The sequence below is a fragment of the Diabrotica undecimpunctata genome, chromosome 2, assembly GCF_040954645.1.
Source record: "Diabrotica undecimpunctata isolate CICGRU chromosome 2, icDiaUnde3, whole genome shotgun sequence".
Taxonomy (NCBI): Eukaryota; Metazoa; Arthropoda; class Insecta; order Coleoptera; family Chrysomelidae; genus Diabrotica; species Diabrotica undecimpunctata.
Window position 1 is genome coordinate 93297064 of NC_092804.1, and position 26027 is coordinate 93323090.

General features: G+C 32.9%; 1 protein-coding gene across 1 annotated transcript in view; it reads right to left on the bottom strand.

Annotated features, from left to right (window-relative positions):
• The window catches only part of Nsun5 (Nop2/Sun-like domain containing protein 5), a 240885-nt gene that overhangs the window by 101356 nt on the left and 113502 nt on the right, over window positions 1-26027 (bottom strand). The window contains exon 3 of the mRNA XM_072523213.1: window positions 15775-16043. Within this exon, the coding sequence (XP_072379314.1) occupies window positions 15775-16043 (269 nt within the window). The remainder of the gene's footprint in view (window positions 1-15774; window positions 16044-26027) is intronic.

A 26027-nucleotide genomic window follows, 5' to 3' on the forward strand; every position in this document is an offset into this window, starting at 1 on the left:
TGTCTTTTTAATAAACATGAAACCCGCCAATTTTTAAATTGGGACCCACCCACCAACCAATCACAGTAAACGTAGGTGGCCGTTTATAGTGTAGTCTGAAGCACCGTAGCAGCCGCAACACTTAGGTTAAAAGTTATTGATAGACATAGACATGTGTTATGTATTCTTGAATAAACAGCTATACTAAAGATATCTAATGTTTATTTTAAGTCATATCTTACATGGTGTCAGGTCGGGCCGGGGTTTAATCGAGTAGTGAGTTGTGTCTAGAAGAAAAATGGAAAATCAATTTAAACCCCCAGAACCCCTTGTATTAGATGATGGCAATTTGGCGGCAAACTGGAGGAGGTTCTCTCAAAAATTTAACCTCTACATGGACGCCACCGATTTAGAAGATAAGCCTGAGAAAAAGAGACTGGCCACATTCTTAAGTTTACTGGGAGATGATGGATTAGAATTGTTCAACACTTTCACATTTAATGTAGAAGGAGACGATAAAAAGTTGCAACCTGTCTTGGATAAATTTGAAGAGTATTGCTCCCATAAGTCTAACGTAATTTATGAGCGGTTTAAGTTCAACAGCATTGTCCAAAAAGAGGGACAACATTTTGATAGTTTCGTGACTGAGTTAAAGAGAGCAGTGAAAAAGACTGAGTATAAAGATCAGGACGACATGGTTAGAGATAGAATTGTTATTGGAATAAAAGACAAACAAACACAAGAAAGTCTCCTAAGAGAATCCAAGCTGACATTACAAAAGGCTATTACAACATGTGGACTAAGTGAAAGCAGTAAAATCCAAGCAAAAGCGTTTACAGCTGAATCAACAGTGGATGCAGTGAGTTCAAATAGAGGTACATCACAAAAAGTCTGGAGTTATTGTGGGTTCAAACATCGAGGAAGAAAGTGTCCAGCATATGGCAAAACTTGTGCCCGTTGCCAGGGTAGAAACCATTTTGCTGGAGTGTGTAGTAAGAGCACCAACGGTCTGGAGAAAAGAAAGTCGGTGAGCAGGAAGGGAGTACATGAAGTAAAAAACCAACATAGTGGTAGTGAAAGTGATGATAGTGAGTTGTTTATCAATTGTGTTAAAACTGTAGGTTTATTGAAATATGGAAGTTCTCAGAATGTCTGGAAGCAGAAAGTTCAGGTAAAAAATTGCATAGTAGAATTTAAGTTAGATACTGGTGTAGAAGTAAATGTTCTGCCTCTTGAGTATATTCAAAATCTTGGTATAAAAAAAATAAATAAAAGTAATGTTACAATAGTTTCTTATGGTAATGATGATTTTAAAATAAAACCTGTAGGAGAAATTATAATTAATTGCAAGGTAGAGACTGCATCTTCAGATATTAAATTTATTGTTGTTGATGTTCAGAACCAAGTACCTTTGTTGGGGTTAGATGCTTGTATTAGTCTCAATCTCATTAAGCGAGTAGGAAGTTTAGATGTAGACTTCAAAACTATGGCTAAAGTTGTAGAGGCATATCCCACAGTTTTTCAGGGGCTTGGACAATTCCCTAATGATTATCACATTTCATTGACAGAAGGTGCAGTTCCTCATGTTCAACCAGTTCGTAGGGTTCCTCATGCATTACATAAGAAATTAAAAGATAAATTAAAACAACTAGAAAATGAGTGTATTATCAGAAAGGTAGAGAAACCCACAGAGTGGTTAAACCCACTTGTAATTGTGGAAAAGAAAAACAAGGATTTAAGGTTATGCTTAGACCCTAAGTACCTGAACAAAGCTATTAAAAGAGAATACTTTTTGATACCCACAGCAGATGAAATTGCTGCAAAATTGTGTAACAAAGAGTATTTTTCAGTTCTGGATATGAAAGATGGGTACTTTCAAATTAAACTTGATCAGAGTGCAGATTATTGTACTTTTGGCACTCCCTTCGGTAGGTATCAATTTTGTCGTTTACCTTTTGGAATATGCTGAGCCCTAGAAGTCTTTCAAAGAAAAAACTATGAAATATTTGGTGACATTGAAGGTGTTGGTTTATATTTTGATGATTTGATTATTACAGGTGCTAATGAAGCAGAGCATGACCAAAACCTTCGCCTTGTACTAGAACGGGCCCTAAAGCAAAACCTTAGATTCAATAAGGAAAAAATTCAATTCAAGTTAAGTAGTGTTAAATTTTTAGGTCAGATTTATTCCAAACAAGGTGTTGAATTAAATCAAGTAAATGTAAAACCTATTCTAGAAATGCCAACACCCGATAATAAATCTGATCTGATGAGACTATTGGGGATGGCAAAGTTTTTGGGCAAATTTGTACCTAACATGTCAAAAGTCACAGCCCCATTAAGAGAACTAACAAAATTAGATGTCCCTTGGCACTGGACTGGTATTCATGATAAATCTTTGTTTCAATTAAAACATTTGCTAACAGCATCACCAGTGCTAACATTTTTTGACCCATCTAAAGAAATAGAAATTGAAACTGATGCCAGTAAAGATGGGTTAGGCGCTTGTTTGCTGCAAGGTGGCCATCCAGTGGCCTTTGCATCTAGGAGCTTAAGCACAACTGAGCAAAAATATGCTCAGATTGAGAAAGAAATGTTAGGAATAGTTTTTGCTTTTCAAAAATTTCATTATTTTGTGCATGGTCACAATGTGCTTGTTAGTTGTGATCACAAACCTCTAGAATCAATAGTTCGTAAAGATATATGTGCATTATCTCCACGTTTGCAAAGAATGCGTTTACGGCTATTGCATTATGACTTAAATGTAGCATATAAACCTGGAAAGTATCCGTATATTGCAGATACATTATCTCGGGTATTTTTACAAGAAGGCGGTCTGAAGTCAGATGCTGAATTTCAGTTTGCAGTTCATGCTGTAGTAAATAATGTTGCTATGTCTGATACTATAGATAAAGTCACGTTGAGATGGCAGTGTACGGATATAGGATAACAGCGTTGCCAATTCTACTGCCATTGTAAGTTTTGCTACTTTTGTAAAATAAGCAGGGCCAAACTCACGGTAAACTAAGATATGTTTAGGTAAGCTAAAGTTGTTAATAGAAAATTCGTGAATGAAATAAATGGTAATAATTCCTAAAATGCTTTTATACATAATACCGCAGTTAATAGGGAAAAAAATATGAAAAATATTCTACAGGTTTTTTAATGTTCTAAACGGTAGATAAGGGATAACTGATGATAATTCCTTGAAGAATTACAGCCAATTTTGCTTTGTTTATTTTTTAAAGAAAGATGAAGTTTGGAAAAAATCATTTTTTTGCCTATTTTGTTCCTCGTGCATTTTAGGGAAAAATGTTTCAAATAAAGGTTGCAGATCTTAAACAGTTTTTTAATTTTTTAGTTTGTAAATTAAAATACATAAACAAATGACTGAGATAATTGCAAAAAACCCCTAATTGAGGCCCCTAGAACACAAGGGTGTAAGTGCAGTTGCTTATCACTTAGCAACTGATATCTAACAACAGGCACGTACTTTTGGCTTCAAACTTTCTACATTAACAACAATAACACCATCAAAAATTACATGTCATTGAAAACATGCTGAAAACTGAAAAAGTGCTACCTAGGTTTTTAAATTTATATCGAACTTTGAACAAAGATTTTTCAAAACTTTGTTTTTGGCACTTACACCCCTTGTGTTCTAGGGACCTCAATTGTGCACTAATTTATTAAATGTTCATAACTTTATTTTTTGCATAATGACGTCTAATATAACTACTTGAAATTATGTCGATTAATGAGTTATTTAAGTGTGCTACATTTCAACCAGATCAACTAAATATTTTATTACCTTTACTGATAAAAGAATACCCCCGAAAAACAATTTTCAATCATCTTCATTTTCATAATCTAGTTCATCTTCAGAGTCATCGTTTAATGAAATTCTAATAGGTTCAATGTCATCTTGAATGTTGTCTACTGTCCAAAAATATTCTCCAATTTTATAACATGGTTGACGTAATTTTTCCAATGTCCATTGTTCTGTACTTTATCATAACCTTCATAAATCAATGTTTTAACGTCGTTTTGTTTGAAACTTGAATTCTTAGAGGACACGTACCGTTTCACTTCACTCCACACCATTTCTATTGGGTTCAGTTCACAGTGATAAGGCGGAAGTCTTAAGATATGTACATCTACGCGGCATTGTTCGTCACTGTGATTCCTGTATTTTTCACCAATACAATCAATTTTGTATTTGTCATAAATATTTTTAAATACATTAGCAGTTTCCAGAAGTTCATTTTTTAAGTAATCTTCTTCAAAATAAATGTCCTTTTCATAGAGCCACTCCTTAATTTGACGTTTCACCCAATATTGTTTGGGAAAATTTAATTTCCTAGAGTGATAAGATGCATTGTCCAAGATAATGACATTCTTTTTATTTTTTGGGAGATTCGGTATTAACATCTCTTCAAACCATTTTTCAAATAGATCTTCGTCCATCTCTTCATGGTAATCTTCAGCACCTTTTTTGGCAAGAAAAGTGATATCAGCACCTTCAACAAATCCGTCTTTGTTTCCTGCATGGACTAAAACAAATCTTGGTCCTTTTCCGGTCGGAGTTTTTAAACCTGTGGTAAGTCCATTTACGAAAGCCTGTCGGCTATTTTTTATTGTTGTATCTTGCCATACTTGCCCATTGGTTATTCCAGTATTAACCCATGATTCGTCCATATAAATGATATTGGCTCCTTCGTTCCTCAGTTTCTTTATTTCCCGGAGATAGTGACGCCTCCAAGCGACTATTTCTTGTTTTTCTATTAATATTGAATTTCTACCTTGTTTGCCATATATAAAACCCATGTCGTGCAATAGTCTTCTCAACGTACTCTTGGAAAAATTCGGAAGATGCTCCATTTGCTTAATTTTTTCTAGTACTACGTCAAGGGTTGGAGGAATATTGTCCATAAAAAACCGTGCACTACTTGTCTTATTCTAGACCGAGTTGCTTCATCATATCTATTCTCACGACTATTCAAATAACCGGTTCTTTTTTTTCTTATAGGAGTTACGAGTGAAACATTTTTACTTTCACTTCTATATCGGAATATCGTTCGCTCAGAGACTCCAGTCATAGCAGAAACTTCCCGCACTATTGTTGATACACTTTTATCATTATTACTGTTTGATAAATAGTTAAAAACATTTAACACTATTTTTTTGCATTCACTATTTAACAAATTACCGTTTTTGAATTTTATTACACTCGCGGCCATTTTGACACTGACACGACACAAACGTCTGATATCAACTGAAAATTCTTTTAATGACTCTCAAGTATTTACCTGAATTTATAATTGCTGGCATTAGACAATAATTTTGAATTTATAAATAGGTATATTTTTTTTAATTCTAAATTATTTTTTAATGTCTGTAACTGTAAATGCAGGTGGAGAAAGTGTGTCATTAAAAGGACATTAAGATCAAAAACTGATTATACAAATAATTATTTCATTTCCACGAATTGTAAACAATTTTGAACAGAAGATATAATTCCGAAAAGACCAGATTTCCGAAATATAACTTTCTATTTTTAAAATACCAACAGAAAAATTATATAATTAAAAAAATGTAGTATTTTTCCGTTTCACATTCATAAATATTTCCGAAATTATAATTCTTTTATAGGAGCCGGCCCATAACGTACGATTGTAGGTACGATTAAAAACTGACAACAATGTAGTTATTTCTGGCATATAGAAAGTACAGGCCTATCTCTGGAACGCTGCCATCTGAATGTGAATTATAGTATAGAAAATCAGAGTTTAGAATAAAAACCCAAAAAGATGAGCAATTGCAAACTGTTATAAACCTGTGCATACAGGGATGGCCAGAACACAAGCGTGATGTTCCACAGATAGTTAATAATTTTTTTAAGCTCAGAGACAACTTATGTGTATGTGATAACTTGTTATTTTATGGGAATAAAACTGTTGCTCCTAAAAGCTTAAGATCTGAAATATTAAGGCTGGTACATGAGGGTCATATTGGCATTGAGAAATCAAAAGCTAGAGCCAGGAAAATTTTTTACTGGCCAGGAATGAGCTCTGATATAGAAATGTATATAAAAAGATGTAAATCTTGTGAAAAGTTTAGATCGAAGCAACAAAGGGAAACATTATGTCCATACCCTTTACCAGAATATCCATGGGGAAGAATTGGCATTGACATTTTCACATGTTATGGTACAAGTTATCTAGTAGCTTATGATTCTTTTTCAAACTGGATAGAGCTTCACTCTATAAAAGACAAATCTGTTTTTTCTGTCATTAAAGTTATAAAGTCAATGCTTGCTATACATGATTTACCAGCTTATATATATATATATATATATATATATATATATATATATATATATATATATATATATATATATATATATATATATATATATATATATATATATATGACGCAAGGAAAATCGGCGCGGCAAATTGGCAACGGTTGGCGATGAACAGAAACGACTGGCGAAATAGACTGGGGAAGGTCAAGGCTCAACTAGAGCTGTAGCACCACTGATGATGATGATGATGATGATGATATATATATATATATATATATATATATATATATATATATATATATATATATATATATATATATATATATATATATATATATGCTGTGATAATGTTCCTTTCAATAGCTATCATTTTAAAAACTTTGCTACAGAATGGAATTTTCAAATTAAGTTTAGAAGTCCCAATTATCCGCGGTCAAATGGGCTTGCTGAGAAAGGTGTAGCAATTGCTAAGAGTATTGTTAAAAAGTCTATTGATGATAGGTCTGATGTTGAATCAGCATTATTACAATATAGGAATTCATCCCTTAAACACATTGGTTATACTCCTTTACAGCTCTTAATGAGTAGACACTGTAGAACCAAATTACCTATTGATCAAGATATGTTAAAACCAGCTTTATGCATAAATGTGAAAGGAAAATTAAGTAAAAGGAGAAATGTGTATGTCAGACACTATAACCAAGGTGTTAAGGATTTAGAGTCGTTAGAATCTGAGACAGATGTTGTTATGTACAATCAATGTCAAAAGAGGTGGGAACCAGCCCAAATAGTATCGCAGCATGAGGCCCCAAGGTCTTATATCTTGAGAGATGAGCATAATAATATTGTCCGTCGCAATAGAGTAGATATTAGAGAATCCCTAAATAGATTTAAGTCACAACCAACTATAATACTTACGAATACAAGTGATGTAGATTTAGCTCAAGAGGCAGTAGGCAGAGTTGCCTACCTCTACTGACATAAAAAATAATGTAACTGAACAAGCAGATAATTATAGAACTAAATCAGGTAGAGTTGTTAAACCACCTTTAAAACTGAATTTGTAAAAAGGGGGAGATGAAATATGTGTTATATAAATGCCATATGTAAAGGTGGCTGAAGTCCTAAAAGGTAATGGTAATGACAGTTACCTGTTAGGACAGTTGTCATCTAGGCGCCTGTCAGTAGCAGCCGCAACACTTAGGTTAAAAGTTATTGATAGACATAGACATGTGTTATGTATTCTTGAATAAACAGCTATACTAAAGATATCTAATGTTTATTTTAAGTCATATCTTACAATGTTTCATTTTTCAGAGTCTTTTGAGGTTATGTAGTAAAAACATGGAGAAAACGGGGTTTTTCGGGTTTTGAGAATGTTGTGAGATAAAACTAATGCTTTGAATAGCTGATTTTGATTGTAGAGGGAAAGATACATGTGAACATGTAAATTATCATTCATTTAGACACTGAATTTAGAGGTAAGAATATGGCGAAAGCTTAAAAACAACGCCGAAAAAACGGGGTTTTTCGGTTTTTGGAGCATGCTGTAGGAAAAAAATAATAGTTTTAATAGCTTATTTCGATTGTAGAGATAAGAATACATATAAAAATATGAATTATTATTAATTTATGTGTATGTTGTTGAGGTTATGAGTCAAAAACTTCAGAAAAATGCCAAAAAAGCAGTTTTTTCGATTTTTAGGCATTTTCCACGTTGGAAATGATAATAATACCTATGCCATTCGAAATAACGGGAAAAAACCCATAAAAAACATTGTTTTAAAGTTGGCAAAAAATTTCCGACATAACCTAAAATATCACTGAAAATTTCAAATATTTTTCCTGGTCTCAATTTTCAAGCTAAAAATCTGAAAAAATCAGGCAGTTTTGTATTATTAAAATAAGCTGTCAAGAATTTTTTCAGATTTTTTGCAGCAATAGAGCGTCTAAAAATTTTTTTTTTTAAATACGTTTTTTTCCATAGCGAACCTCCAGGCACCTAGGGACTTGAAAATTTAACTGAGTTTTTAATTATGTCCTTTCGAATGGCCAGACCCAAAACTCAATCGAGCATGGTGCAATTTTTTGACCATCTTATCCCGCTATAGCCTTTATAAAAAAAACTGGAAATTATCTTAACCCTTTAAGCGGCACTGGTAGGATATCATACCACCGTCTAATAAGGTCTATATCTCATAAGTAAAGCATTAAATTACGTCCGTATTGCTTCTGGGTGCAAAAGAACATTTCCCGAAACAGCAATGGGTATTACACACCGAACGTTTCCGAAGTTATTTGCACCGAATGGCTTCTGTTGTATACGCCGGTATAGCAGTGTTACCAGTGCCTGTTTACGGTATCGACGATAAGCAGTTTTTGTGCATACCTTGAAAATTAACGGGTTTTGTGTGAATATGTAATCCTCAATTAGATTTATAAAAGGTAATTATAGAATTAGAGACAGTTTCGCCATGTTAATCGCCAACGTCAAGGGGAATTGATAGGGCACGTTAAGAAGAAGAATTATAATTCAATATTATTACCGCGATATCCTATTGAAGTAAACTGATTTTCGTTTATCGTTTCCTAACAATTATTTATTTTTTCAGTGGCGGCAGATGCTTGAATAATTTATGCAAAATTTTAATGGATAAATTATAACAGCTTTTTGCTACATTACGTGCCAATATTACATAAAATGATTGTTCAAACATATTTCTTTTTAAAAAATATATTTTTAAACCTATCTAATTTTGCGCCAAGGAAATATTTGTCATTTTACTTATTTTCTTAATGGCGGCACATGCTTGAATAATTCATGCAAAATTTTGATGGATAAATTATAACAAGTTTTTTGCTAAATTACATGTGAATATATGCCAGAAAAAAGCCTCTCTCTGAAGAAGAACTACTACTAAAGTTATTGTAGGTAACAGAAGAGCAGGCGGAAAATTCCATGTTGGTAGAGATTCTGATGCAGATGATTTTGATCGAGTTGACTCTTCGTCAACAGGAACCCCGCAAACGCGCTCTTCTATTTCGTCATCAGTCATCAGCTTTAAGTGTCCATTCTTCTTTCCATATGCCAAAACGTATACGAATAGTATCACCGATCAACCAACCTCAGCTATCGACATCGCAGGAATCTGCCGGGCAGTCAGCTTCAGAAGAGGAATTGGCGGACAATCCTTATGACTCCGATGACTGATGTTACCTATCAGTCAGAAATACCTAGACCACTACAACGCTCTCTTCTGGAATCGGACAGTGATAGGAGCGCTGACCAGCCACACAAAGATCAAGAAGACTTTGTAAATTGGTCAAAAGTACCTTCGTTGCCCCAAGCGTATACAGACTTCCAGTATGTAGATGATATGGGTCCAACCGTGCAGGTAAAAACTTATTTTACTCGATTTATTTTCAAATAATTGTTGTATTATTACAGGTTCGTTCGGAAAGACCGATAGACTTCTTGAATTTGCTGTTGCCTATTGAAACTCTGCGGTTGATTGTAGATCAAACTAATTTGTATGCCAGTCAGAGAGGAGTACTTCTGAAAATTACAGTGGCGGAACTAAGGGCTTTTCTGGGGGTGTTGATAATTATGGGTTTTAACTCTTTGCCGGCTATCCCTAAATATTGGTCAAGAGACCCAAATTACAACAACTCCCGTATTTAGACATTAGACATTCCAAACCCTCTTGTGCCCTTGCACCACACGCCATTATAACTATCAGAAACGCGCCTTCGTGGAAATGTTTGAGATCCTCAAGAACCCATCTGCAATAAACAAAAGAACCGACATCGATAATTTGAGCCAGGTTTCCCACTCTCTTATCTTACGTAATAAATAATACCAATTTTTTCTTTAGTTAAAATGTGGCTTATTTTTCATTTAAAATAATAACACAATCGCTCCATATTTCCTTAAAAAGCATCAAAAAAATATCAAATATTTCTGCCATACAAATCCACTCGTCAAACTAATTATTCAACGACCCCCGTAGAAGTTCAAAATATGTGTCTCAAATCTTCGTAGGGATTGGAATTCGGTTGATATACGGCCCTTTAAATTTTCGGTATCGCGTCGTTTGCATAGTTTGCAATAAATCAGTGCTTTGTTTATCTTCATTGGAGAAACATCTCTAAATGAAGCCAAATGTCCGATTTAAATATCGAATATGAACATTAATAAGTGTACAGTTTGTGTGTGTGTGTGTGTTTTTTTTTGTTAAGTTAGTTCCAAATGTTGAATAAAGTTTACTGTACATACAACATCGATACTAAACTACATATTGAGTTGTAAGTTATGGACTATAAACATCTGTATAAGAATTTTGAATAAAATCCTTTATAAAAAGGTATATAAAAAACCCAGTTGGGCTATGTTGCATTGACAAAACGTTTTCGGAATAAATATTCCATCATCAGTGTCAAGTTAATACATGGATGTAGCCACTAAATATGTGGGTAAAAACCCTTTAAAAATTATTAAATAAGATTTGATCTACATTATGTCTAATTTACATTTAAGATGTTAAAGTTACCGTTGGATAGGTAACAGGGCGACATATGACTCTACATTAGTTGCGAGTCCTGAGACGGTATGTCTACGAGGACTTTGTCAAAGCAACATTGACGTTGCTTCGTTGCTTTGACAAAGTCCTCGTAGACATACCGTCTCAGGACTCGCAACTAATGTAGAGTCATATGTCGCCCTGTTACCTATCCAACGGTAACTTTAACATCTTAAATGTAAATTAGACATAATGTAGATCAAATCTTATTTAATAATTTTTAAAGGGTTTTTACCCACATATTTAGTGGCTACATCCATGTATTAACTTGACACTGATGATGGAATATTTATTCCGAAAACGTTTTGTCAATGCAACATAGCCCAACTGGGTTTTTTATATACCTTTTTATAAAGGATTTTATTCAAAATTTTTAATATATGGTATACAGCCAAATACAGGAACTTTGTTTCCTTGTGGATCTGTATAAGACTTTATAATAAACTCTTTATCATCTTTTGTATTTTAGAGAACTGATGAAGCTTTAGAAATATAAAGCGTAACGTCTTCTATCAAACCAATGGAGTAGCCGACTTATTTTTTTTTATTGACCAACGTAAATGACCGATTAAACCTCTGCATTCACTAGTTGAATACTTGTGAAACATAAATTGACGGTCGCACTCTAATATTGGATATATATATATATATATATATATATATATATATATATATATATATATATATATATATATATATATATATATATTTCTTTTCTTTTCTATATATATATATATATATATATATATATATCCAAATTCATTCAAATGAACAAAACATCCAAAATAAAATTAATATCTACCTGTACCTACATAAATTACACTTATATGCATAACATTAAAACAAGTTTAAAAATTAAAATCACCTAAGATGGGCCTCTAGTATTTCTTAAAAAGAAATATAATATTAAGTACACCTAATTACTTTTTAATCATAGGGTTTTTTCTTTTTGTTCTCTATGTGTCAGAGTTAAAACACACCAGTAAAAGATGACAAACTAAGTTTTACTATCTGTACCTAAATTTAAAAAAAAATAGAATGTATTTTATGTGTGTTATTAATGTTGAGTGTCAATGCTTTTACAAAAAATCTCAACGACTAGTAAGTTGCACTGAAGAATTGTGATATTTTATAAATATTTACATATTTTTCTTATTACAGTGTCTTGAAAAAGGAATAAAACCATTCCGAAAGCTAGACAAAAAGTCAAAAGAGTGTTCATTAACATCCCGGCCAATTTTCAGACTGCAACCCTAATAAACTGTGTTTTTTGTATATATATATATATATATATATATATATATATATATATATATATATATATATATAAAGTAGTTAGGTATTATTGACTGACACGTTATGTAAAATAAAGTTTTATTTTGAGGTTGCAGTGATTAATAGGGCAGGAAAGTAAAACTCTTTGTTCTTATTCAAGCTTTCGCAAAATTTATTTGCTTCTTCAGGATATGCTAAAATATGGTATCAGTAAATACAACGAAATTATATTATATATATATATATATATATATATATATATATATATATATATATATATATATATATATATACTCCGCGTTGAATAATTTTGGTTTTGATAAAAACCATTATTTTGACGTTTCGGCAAGGTCGTCACACTTACCATTGTCAAGTCAGATAGTAGTCAAGCATCAGCGAGAAGCGCTACTATCTGACTTGACAATGGCAAGTAGTTAACTTTAAGCATCAGCGACAAGCGCTACTACCTGACTTGACAATGGCAAGTGCGACCTTGTCGAAACTTCGTCAAAATAATGGTTTTCATCAAAACCATAATTATTCAACGCGGATTCAAACCCGGAAAACTACAGAAAGCACATATAACTCCCGCGGAAATTTCAAGTCTAATATATATATATATATATATATATATATATATATATATATATGTATATGTATATATATATATATATATATATATATATATATATATATATATATCCTCTAAAATAACAGCTGAACTGGTAAATGAAAAAGGGGGGTTGAGGTTAATTGGGTATACAGCTGATTGAAAGCCAAGTGTACTCTGTTCAAAAATTCATTATATTTCGCCAATTTTCATTGGCATCATCAGATGAGAGCTACAATTATTTAAAACATGGTAAAATACAATTTAATAATAGTTTGTTGTTTATATACTTACTTAATTGAGGTTAATGGCATTGCGATTTATTTTAATAACATCAAGTAAATTTTTTTTTTGTTGGAATAATGTTGATTGTAGCTATCTTCGAAATATAACATATAGTTGTATAATTTACGTGAAAATTGGCGAAATATAATGAATTGTTGAACAGAGTACACTTGGCTTTCAATCAGCTGTATACCCAATTAACCTCAACCCCCCTTTTATATATATATATATATATATATATATATATATATATATATATATATATATATATATATATATATATATATATATATATATATATATATATATATATATATATATATATGGCAGACTAATTAGCTCGTTATAAGCCGATCTCGTTATATCAAACAACAATAATACTGTGCATACATATGAATAAGTAGTTTTCTAAAATATTAACTTCCTATAGTGAAGCCATTGAGAGCAATATAAGATGCTAAATATTGTTTGAATGGCGTTTTTGAAAAAAAGTTGTTTTACTTTTATTGTCAATGATATACGTTAAAACAAAAAATCTGTATTGTGTACACACTTGAAATTTCCGCAGGAGTTTATATATATATATATATATATATATATATATATATATATATATATATATATATATATATATATATATATATATGACATATATATGTATATATATATATATATATATATATGACATATATATGTATATATATATATATATATATATATATATATATATATATATACATATATATGTCATCAATGTTTGTTTTGAAAGAAAAAAAAAACGGTTTTTTTATTGTTTTTATTGAAAAAGCAGAAAACAAACCAAATTGTTGAAACAGACATACGAAAGAAAAAATGAAAAATACAGAACGTGGTAAAACATCAGTGGAATTTTAATGACTTATATCGTGTATTGCCTCCCCTTGCTCTAATAACCTCTTGCAGACGACGGGGCATATTCTCAATTTTTCTCTGGATTACATGTTGAGGTATGTTATTCCACTCTCTCACTAACAGATCCTTAAGCTCCTGTGCGTTGTTAGGAGGAGGTGTATGGGTTTGAATACGTTTTTTCAAATCGTCCCAGAGATGTTTGATCGGATTCAGGTCCGGAGACCTAGCTGGCCAGGGTAACCTCGTCCAGGTATTGCATACTGATCCTGGCAACGTGCGGTCGCGCATTGTCCTGCATAAAAACGGCGTCTTCTCCAAGCCCTGCCATGGTGGGCATAACATGTTCTTCCAGAATCTACGTAATGTTTCTTCGGGCAGTTAAGGATTCATTTTCGATTAAGGGTAATTCTGTGCGGAAGTCGGAAGATACACCTCCCCAAGCCATGAACGGTCCTTCACCAAATGGCATTCTTGGAGCACTGCAAGCTTGTGAAAATCGTTCACCGGTTCTCCTCCAAACCCTTACACGTCCATTGGATCCAGTTAGACAGAAACGGAATTCATCTGAGAATAACACTTTGTTCTAATCATTAATTCCCCAATGCGCGTATTGTCGAGCAAAAGATAGTACAGAAGAACGAAATCTTCTCCTGACTGTTGCAACGCTAACATTGCAATTTCGTACTTCCTGTAGCCAATTTCGATGCATAACCGCAGTTGAGGTCCGGTTTCGTAAAGCCTGAAAGACAAGAAAACGGTCATCTCGTGCCGTGGTCGTTCTTCTTCGTCCAGAGCCAGATCGTCTGGTTAGCAAATTCGTCTTCTGAAAGCGTTGAAGCACTCGTTGAACCGTAGAAAGGCTTACGCCAACAGTTCTTGCGACTTGTCGTTGAGTGTGACCGTCTTCCATAAGCGCAACAATGCGTGCCGTTTCAACAACAGCCAAGGCATTTTTGGCAAAAAATAAACAATAATAAACACTAATAATGGCACTAATAAACACTAATGGCGGCAATAATAAACGTTTGTTTGTTGCGTTTGAACAGAAAGTTAAAACACAAATGAGACATTTAAAACATGCGGCAGTTACAGGTACCGTTCATTTTGAGAAGTGTGCACTTTTTCGCGGCAGTTACAGGTACCGTTCATTTTGAGAAGTGTGCACTTTTCCGCGAAATCGGCACTATTTGTGTTCTTTGTTACAAAGGAAACCGCTAAGCTGACAACAATTCTCAGAAACATGCATTAGTTTGTATTTGTGTTATTATTATTTACGATAAAGCTCCTTAAAAATGAAATAACGGCGATTTTGAAGGTGACCCGGATTTTATGATCGCGAGTATATATATATATATATATATATATATATATATATATATATATATATATATATATATATATATAATCATGATCTTTATATATTGGAGATGATTCACATAAAAAGATCCAAATTCCATCAATAATAAGACTGATATCAAAGATCTTTCCAATATGTATCATAATTTAATAAATTGAGTTGTTTTTTAAATGCACTATAGCCAGATACCAATTTTTAATCCATATTTAACTTTTGTAATCATGCAATCATGAAATTTAAATGTAAAATGTAATGTTTAAAGTTTAATAAAGTGCTTATTGAAAATGGCAAATTTGCCGAAACGTTTAAACAAAATTTAAATAGTTTTATTTACATCAGACCGACAAACCCAGGAAATAAAAAAGTTTCCATTAAAATATTCACGGCCACGAAATAACAAACTATATATATATATATATATATATATATATATATATATATATATATATATATATATATATATGATAAACAATACACCAAAAACACATACTTTATCTTGTAAAATAATTGATCCATTCTTATAAGCTGGGTGTTGATAAAATTCGGTTTTAGGAGGAAAAACTAGCAGATTGGGAACATGAATATCTATCATAAATTCTCTTCCCTTTAAAGATGAAACTGTTTCTAAAAATCCTTTGTAATCATTTTTATTTAAGAATCTATTCAGCACCCATCCTTCTTCACGAAATGATTGTACTGCTTCTTTTAAATTGGAAAATAGAGTATTTATCCGAACATACCGTGGTTTATTGCCATTTTCTACAAAATAAGATAATTTAAAATATACAAATTAAAAAAAAAAGTGCATAAAATTTTGATAATATAATGTATGAAAGTTAATAATATTCTGAAGAACTGACGGATTTTCTTGTTTGGAGTTGTGACAGTTATTCTATCGGGCTCATTCCTATGTGAATAGGGGATTTGCAGAGGGTCCCTTCTGTATATTCGTAGCACCAATACCCAGAGTGTTACAAGCACACCTGCCACGAAAGAAAAACTTACACCTGTAGGTGAAAATTGTGAATAATAATGTTCAAGTAGGAATACTGCCTGAGGATCGCCAAAGCTTGTCTAGAGCAGACGCTGGACATGACAGCATGCAGTAGGTCGGCGGCAGGGTACTAAGGGGACGAGCCCTGTCATAAAAACAGCTAAAGCACAACAGTAACAACAGCAAGGGAGTTAGACAACGCTAAGAGGACCACTCTCCCAAGGTACTGCATGGGAACATCAGTCGGCGCTCACTCAAGCGGGACGACCGAGGCAGCGCATGAAATGGACTGTGTCTATTAATGAAAACATTTTGCGTTTCTATTACAAGGTGACGGACCTCGATCGAGAAACGATCGGCTATCGACAACAATTGTATGCCGAATTTTGCAGGGAGTACCCACAGATTCAAGTATCTGAACAGCGAATAGCAGATCAATACCGGGTAATTATAAGAAATAATCTTATCCCAGAGGCAAGACGCGATACCATCAGAAGCGAAGTCGAACAGGCGATTCATAACCAAGAGCTAGTTGTGGATCAAGTCCATAATCAAATCCCTAATGAGCAGATTTCTGAGCTCACCATACAAGAAACTCAACCTATAAATACGCAGCAGGACAACAACGAGTTGCACGATAGCCTGGTAAGAGAAATGGTACGTGCCGTACAAGAATTTAATAGTACAAGCACACTTAGCAGACCACCGCTACCAAAAATAAACTCTTGTAAGAAACTAGGTGCTGTTACAAATTATGAACACTGAAGTCCTACCCAATTATATCGTGGAAGCCCATACATTAGAATATTTGCATATGCTGATTTATTGTGCAGCAACAGCAATTGCTAATGTTATGGGCATTAAGATCAGAACACGACGGGGAATTAATATCGGAAGGACTGAAAACAGAATTGCACCCTGGGAAAAAAGACTGCTGAGTAAAATTGAATTATTGCGCACGGATATTGGACAAATTACAGAATACATCCGAGGAGTAAGAAGTCGAAAAGTAATTAAAAGAACTGAAGAAATAATTCTGAACACTCCAAGACACTCACAACATGATCCAGAAAACAATACAGCTCAACACTGCCTAGACACATTAAAACAAAAACTCTCCGTTTATTCAGGTCGCCTAAGGAGATACAAAGTTAGTAACAACCGTAAATGCGACAATATACTTTTTGAGAATACAGAAAAGGCTTTCTATAGAAAACTGAATTCCACCGTAGAAAATGTAAATAAATCCTACCCAAGCCAAGAAGAAATTCATGAGTTTTGGGGAAACCAACTTTTGACGCCAGCTACTCATAACAAAAATGCTGGATGAATTGAAGACACGACGAACAACTGTCAACACTACAGGAATATTCCTTATGAGCCTTTCACCACTGAAGAAGTTTTGAACATTATCAAAGAGCTTCATAACTGGAAATCTCCTGGACCAGAAAGAGTTCAAAACTTCTGGCTAAAGAAGTTTTGGAGTGTTCATAACCTTTTAACATATCATAGAGCCTCAACAGAAAGGATGCGCTAAGGGCTCCATGGGCTGCAAAGAACAACTTATCATCGACTCACGAGTCATTTCTAACCAGGCATACACCAAAAAAAGAAACCTTTTTACTGCCTTCATTGACTACAAGAAGGCTTTTGATTCAGTACCGCATGAATGACTTATAGATATATTAAAAATATATAAAGTCGATGATAATCTCGTGACTTTTTGAAGCATATAATGGCAGAGTGGAAGACTAAAATTCAGGTGAAACCTGGTTTCACCAGGTATTTGAATACTGAAAGATCGAAACTGAAGATATCTCTTAACCGGGGTCTTTTCCAGGGAGACTCGTTAAGTCTACCTTGGTTCTGCCTAGCGATGAACCCACTATCTCAGCTGCTGAACTCCACTGACTCAGGATTTAGCATAAAAAATAACAACACTGTTGTGGCGAAGCTTAATCATCTGTTGTATATGAATGATTTAAAATTAATGGCTTCCACTCGCTTATATCAGATGCTAAAAACTGTAGAAACTTTCTCAAACTATATTAGTATGCATTTTGGACTAGACAAGTGCCGTATACTAAATATAGTCAGAGGAAAGGTTCAGCCCGGAGGTTTCGATATGCAAGATGGCCAAAACATCAAGGCAATGGGTGAAAATGATATGTACAAATATCTCGGAGTACAGCAAGCGCGAAAAATTGACCATAAACTAATGAAAACCGAACTAACTTCCGAGTTCGTACGAAGAGTAAGACAACTAAATCGGTCATATCTTAATAGTAAAAATTTGTTTAAGGCATTAAATACATACGCCTGTTCCGCGCTGAGCTACTCATTTGGTATTATAAAGTGGTCAAAAACGGATATAGAGAGTCTTCAGCGGAAAGTAAGAACACTTCTCACAAAGGCGCAAAAACACCATGCAGTGCAGTAGAGAGAACAACATTACCGCGATATCAAGGGGGAAGAGGACTTATGGACATAGGTGAGCAATTGGATAAACAGGTTGCTAATTTAAGAACTTATTTTCAGGTGCAGGCTGAGACATCTACCTTACATCGAGCAATTTGCGCAGTAGATGACACAACGCCGCTAAAACTAGGGAAACAACAAATGCGCATAAACCACCTGACCCAGCAAGAAAAAATACGCACCTGAATGAGTAAACCTCCGCATGGGCGAAATCTCAATGAGATCAGCCAAGAATATGTCGACAATACAGCGTCGAACTATTGGTTGACATCAGGAAAGATATTTCCCGAGACTGAGGGCTTTCTACTGGCCATTCAGGATCAGGTTATTCCAACTAAAAATTACCTGAAATATATTGTTAAAGATCCTCAAGTCCAAAATGACAAATGCCGATATGGATGCCAAGCCCAAGAAACCATCCAACATCTTACCGGGGGCTGCCAGGCGTTTGTCGGAACTGATTATAAAGAACGCCATGACTCAGTAGGAAAGATTATCCACCAAGAACTAGCTGACAAACTGGGACTTCTCCAAACCGACCATCTTCCTTAGTAACAATATGTCTCAATATTAATTACCATTTAAATGGGAATAAGCCACAATTAAAGGTTAAAATACGTTTATTGAGGTTTCAATTTCCACTTCGGAAATAGTTCTAAAAATACGATTGATTTTTAGTATTTTGAGAACGATTTCCGAAGTGGAAATTGAAACGTCAATAAACGTATTTTAACCTTTAATTGTGGCTTATTCCCATTTAAATAGTAATTAATTTAAAATACCACAAGAAAATAGCTTCAGACCAATGTCTCAATATATCAACACAGAATGCTTGAAAATGACAACTACAAGCTATACTGGGACCGTACTGTGCTCACAGACCAACCAGTGGCACCGGATTCATACTAGTTATTAAACTTACCAGGCAAATAACACTTATTGATGTGGCGATACCTAACACCAATAATGTGCGTGTTAAATACAACGAAAAGGTCGCCAAGTATAGAAATCTAGAAATACAAATCAGGAGACAATGGAGAATGGAAAGTACCCAGACAGTACCAATTATTCTATCTACTACTGGTGTTATTCCCAAAAATCTCCTAGCCAACATCAAACAGCTGGGTCTAAATGAACATCTTTATAAGGCCATGCAGAAAGCTGTACTCCTCGCGACGTCCAGATGTGTACGAAAATTTTTGAGAGATACTTCAGCAAACCAAGTCACCTAGGGCTCGATAACACGGAGAGTCCCACCAGAGCTCAATCCTTTTGATACCGTAGGTATCTGGGATGAGTGAATTTTCCCCTTAGAGGGAGTGTGAGCGGTATGGCTAAATCTGCGTTTATTGTCCAAAAGAATCCATTTATAGGACAAAATACAATACTAAAGTTGATGGATATGTGTCGTATTATGTACCGTCACATCGTGAGCTAGTTGCTCGACAGTGATTTTATTTTTGAACCCTTTGCTTGCCCTCTAATAGGATGGCAAGGACGAACATAACGTACTATCATTAGAAAACTGTAAAGCGGAGATTTAATATTTTTGTAAGTTTCAACCAAATATAAACTACCAGTATAAGTTTCCAACCTAATCCACTCTACTGACAGTTTCGTTTTTCTATAAGTTTTCTGACTACCACACCTATCTTTAGTATTCTCAAACTTATCCTAAGAAATTAATTTGAATTTCAAATTTTTGCTAACTTTATGGAGCATCTTTAACGTGAATTCTTCTTAAGCGTTTAAGGTATTTTACTATTTTTTTTTGATCAAATGAAAGGCAGATATCGAGCACAGTTTATTAATTAAATCTTGCCCAAGTACTTTCGCTTCCTAGAGCATCTTCAGGGGCATTTCGTCAAATTTTGCCTATCCAACAATCTGTTGAGAATGTCATAAACATAGAATTGTACATTACACTATACGACACAAGGACAAACTGTTTAAATATTTTTAAAAAACGGCGAAGCTACATATTGGTTGGCATCAGGAGAGAATGATGTTGTTTTTTAACATAGAGTGCCTTCCCTGCTTAAGTTATAAGTTAAGTATTATATGAACAGTACATTACAAAATTTATTCTATTCACATTCCATCTCAATAGCACTCTCAAATACATCAATTAACATTTCACTATGCAATAATAAAAAGAACTCAACTTCCAACACATATTTGTTTTCCATATTCCAGATATCAAATGTTGAAAAAACATAAAGGACCTTTTATAAAAATCTTTAGTTCACCACCACTGAATTCTGATATCTGTATAAATGGTTGCCTAGCAGTAAACTTCAGTTCACCTACATTATCAAGAATTTTTTCAAATTTCCCAACTTAATTTTAACTTAACATATTCATTTTTAAATATTGCTGGCTACTGTCATGTTCAGACAAATACCTCAAGTTACATTGACTCCTTTGTTCCGACTCCCCAGTTACTATCCACAAGTCCTCGTAGACACTTTGTCTTTGGACTAGCAACCTCCAGTGGAGTCTTACGTTGGCATGTTATCTATTCCTATTGTAACTTAAACATCCTAGTATATAAAATAACCACTTTAATTAAAGCAAACATGAAATTTAAAATTTTTACCAAGGTTAATACAAAAATGTGGTTAAATAGTATTTAATAGTTCAATTACAATTAATTAGTATTCCAGTACGGTTTTTCAAGAGATACAGTTGAATTCGAACAAGCTTAATTAAGGTATTTAGAAGAAACTTTTGGTGATCGGTGTTTTGTAAGAAAATTTTATAAAAGTAATAAAAATGATCCACCAGATAGAGGAAAAAATAACATAGATCACAACAGTAATGGTTGCAGACGATGAAAGTATTAACAAAAGACCACGTTTAATTAATCAGGTGGACACAGATAATTTATAAATCTGACACCAGCTTGTTTGCCTTTTGTTGGCAGAAGAAATTTACATTGTTAGGAGTGACAAGGGAAATGTAACAGTGGCAATGTATAAGAATGATTACATTGAAAAAAGTAATAGTTTATTAAATGACACAAAAAGTTACATCAAACTTAAGAACAGTCCGGTGTGCACCCTCCAACAAAAGGCAAACAAGCTGGTGTCAGATTTAGCTTCTTCCATAACAACAGAAGTTGCAAAATCCTTGAAAATTTACAATGCATTTGCACCCAGGTTTTATACACTGCCTAAAGTTCACAAACCCACTATTTCAATGAGACCTATTGTCTCTTCCATTGATGCTCCTAACAGTAAACTTGCTAAACACCTCACGGATATCCTCACAATTGCCTATAACGAATCCAATGAATTCTATATTAGAGATTCTTTCACTTTTAGTAATTTCATTAACAATGTTAAAGTTCCGAATAATTATATACTGATTAGTCTAGATGTTGTGTCACTGTTTACAAACTTACCACTACATGCTATTCTTAACAGTATCAAAAATAATTGGAACAGCATCCCTCCGCATACCAAGATCAGCTTAGATGATTTCATAATTGGCAATCATTTGGCACTCCAATGGGCAGCAAAATATCCCCCATACTATGTAACTTTGTTTTGGATGAACTTATAACAACGTGTAAAGAAAAGATACCTTTTCACATATCTTTTATTAAACGATATGTTGATGATTTCATTTTATCGGTCCCTGAAAACAAAGTAACTGATGTGTTAAACACCTTTAACGCCCAATGTGAACACCTAAAGTTTACGGTTGAGAGAGAGGCTGATAATATGATTCCTTTTTTAGACATGCTAATCCATCGTGGCAATGATGGCATGCTAAGGACGGAGTGGTATCGTAAACCTTGTTTTAGTAACCGTTTTATAAACTTTCATTCTCAACATCCATCCAAGATGAAAACAAATTTGGTTTTGGCCCTGAAAACTAGGGTTATCAACTTGTCACACATCGAGTTCAGAGACAAGGGACTAAAAAAGCTGAGATCTATATTACAAGAGAACTCCTATCCTATAGGGCTGTTAAATAAACTCATTTTCGGTTCTCCTTTTCCTTCGAATTTTTCTGACAACCAAAATTTTCATAACAATGAGGTCCGACAATTGACATTGACACAGAACACATCAGTGATACCATCTAAAATAACTTATGGTTGCCTACCCTACATTCCAGTTTTGACACCGAAGCTAATGAACATCTTCAAAAATGTTAGTGATTTAAAAATTACAACCAAAAATGTGAAAACGGTATCGAAGTTATACACAAAAACAAAAGATCCTTTCACAATACAGGAGTCATCGAATGTTGTTTATTCTATACCGTGTAATAATTGTAACAAAATATATATAGGAGAATCATCTCGTAATTTTCACAGTAGGGTGATCTCACATCGTAGCGATATAAAAACCAAAAAAAAAATAAATGTATGTGCATTGACAGAACATGCATTAACGTTGAAACATGAATTTAATTTCGAGGATTCCTGTATTTTGGCAAAGGAAAAGAACCATTCAAAACGTGTTTTCTTGGAAATGTGTTCCATAAAATCGAGTACATCTTGCATCAATAAAAAGTCAGACATAGATAAACTGAGCAACATTTATTGTTACTTACTGGAAAAACCTCCAAAATAAAATTAATATCTACCTGTACCCGTACCCACACAAATTACAGTTATATGCATAACATGTTGCATACCATTAAGACAGGTTTAAAAATTAAAATCACCTAAGATGGGCCTCTAGTATTTCTTAAAAAGAAATATGATATTAAGTACACCTAATTACTTTTTAATCATAGGATTTTTTCTTTTTGTTCTCTATGTGCCAGAGTTAAAACACACCAGTAAAAGATGACAACAAAATTTTTACTATTTTTACCTAAATTTTAAAGAATTTTAAAATGTATTTTGTCCACTATTTTATATTTTATGTGTGTGTTATTAATGTTGAGTGTCTATGCTTTTATAAATAATCTCAACGACTAGTAAGTTGCACTGAAGATTTGTGATATTTTATAAATATTTACACTTTTTCTTATTACAGTGTCTTGAAAAAGGAATAAAACCATTCCGAAAGCTAGACAAAAAGTCATAAGAGTGTTTCATTAATATCCCGGCCAATTTTCTGACTGCAACCCTAATAAACTGTGTTGTTAGTTTATATTGACAATCACGAATATCCAGTAATTCTTATATATATATATATATATATATATATATATATATATATATATATATATATATATATATATATATATATATATATAAGAAAAAAGAAGTACTTGTGACTCGTTTGGAACAAATATATAACTGTTTTGGATGGGTTGGAGTCAATAAAAGGGCTATTGGTTAACTATTTTTTTATTCTCGAGCTTTCAATTGTGTTTACAATTATTATCAAGAGCTAAAAAAGACAAAATACTTACAAGGTTGAACTAAAAAGAAAAAACAATTTTTGTTAACTTACCAAATAAAAATTAGTTTAGTAAAAATTACTGCTAATACATTTTCAAAATATTTAATACAAAAATGTTTCAATCCAATAAATGTTTCTCCGAAAATTTTTATAATTTTGAAAACATTTTTTTAATAGAAAAATAATTGAATTTATAAATAAGTTCAAATAGCAACCAATTACAAATAGCCTCAATGTCATAAATGCCAACATAAAATTTTTATTTTTGACAATTATATTGCCAAAAGTAAAATTTCGTTTAAACATTCTTTTTTGTTTAGTAACAAAAAGAAGAAGATTTATTCACCGTTGACAGATGTCTGAAAGAATGTGACAGATATATGGAGAATTAAATATGACATTTTACAAGTTTTATATATAAATCATAAAGAAAGAATATAATTATAAATTTTGCTTAAATTTTGAATTTCTGATCTTTTGTTTAAACTATTATCACTTTTGCTAATACAAACCATTTCCAAAAAAGTCCTTTTAAATTTATTACTTTCATTACATAAAATTTTAATGTTATCAAAATCCATAATATGGTCTTTATCGATTACATGCTCTGCCAAAGCACAAGATGGTTTTTTAATTCTGCAATCACTTTTGTGAGAAATAATGCGATTTGAAAGATTTCTTCCGGTCTCACCAACATATTCAGCCTCACACTGAGTACAACTAATGCTGTATACTAAATTCGTTTTTTCAAATTTGTCTATAGGATATTTAGTTTTAGAATATAAAGATGAAATAGTTTTGATGTTCTTTGTTGCGATTTTTATATTGTCAATAACTTTTAGTGTTTGTATTAATTTAGGTGTTAATGATGGTATAAAAGGTAGTGAATGATAATATATGTTCTAATTGTTAGATACAATGTTTTGAGATTGAGCAAAAAATGGTGTTAAATTATTTATATTACCAATATTAGAAAAAAGCATCCTATGTAGCATATCTGGAGGATAAGAGTTTTCAATTAGAATATTTTTTAATAATTGAACATCTTCTTGTAGATAATCTGGATGAGAAAGTTTTAAAACACGTTCTTTTAATCCTGTTATAAGGTTCATTTTCATTTTATTTGGATGGTGAGAGTAATAGCTTATAAATCTGTTACTACATATGGGTTTTCTGAACCATCTGGTTTTCAACATATTGTCTGTATTTCTTACAATTCTCATGTCAAGGAATGGTAGAGAATTATCTACCTCTTCCTCAACTGTAAATTGTATATGTTGATTATGACTGTTGAAAATGTTGACTGTTTCATGAATTTTGTGTTTAGGAAGTGCCAAAACTAAATCATCTACATATCTCTTAATAAAAGGAATGAAAAAAGTGCAATTACTGATACAATCACTGATAACATCATCCATGACATAGCTACTTAGAATGGGTGAAAGACTAGATCCCATAGGACTACCAAAAATTTGTGTATAAAATACACCATTAAATATAAAAATATTAGAATCAAAAACAAAGTTGATAAGTGTTTTGAAATGTAATAAGTCAATATTAGTGTGTTGTGAAATCTCATTCCAATGTTTTTCAACACTACTTATGATTAAATCTAAAGGCAAATTAGTAATTTCCAATTACCACAAAATTATGATTATGATTAAATCTAAAGGTAAATTAGTAAAAAGAGATGTTACATCAAAACTAACTAAAACATAATTTTGTGGTAATTGGAAATTATTAATGAAATAACTAAAATCAAATGAATCTTTAATGTAAAAATTGTTGTTTAAATTATACGCATTAGTTAAGATGTCAGTGAGGAGTTGTGCTATTGGTCCATTAGGAGGGCATAAAGATGAAACAATTGGTCTCATAGATAAAGTTGGTTTATGTATT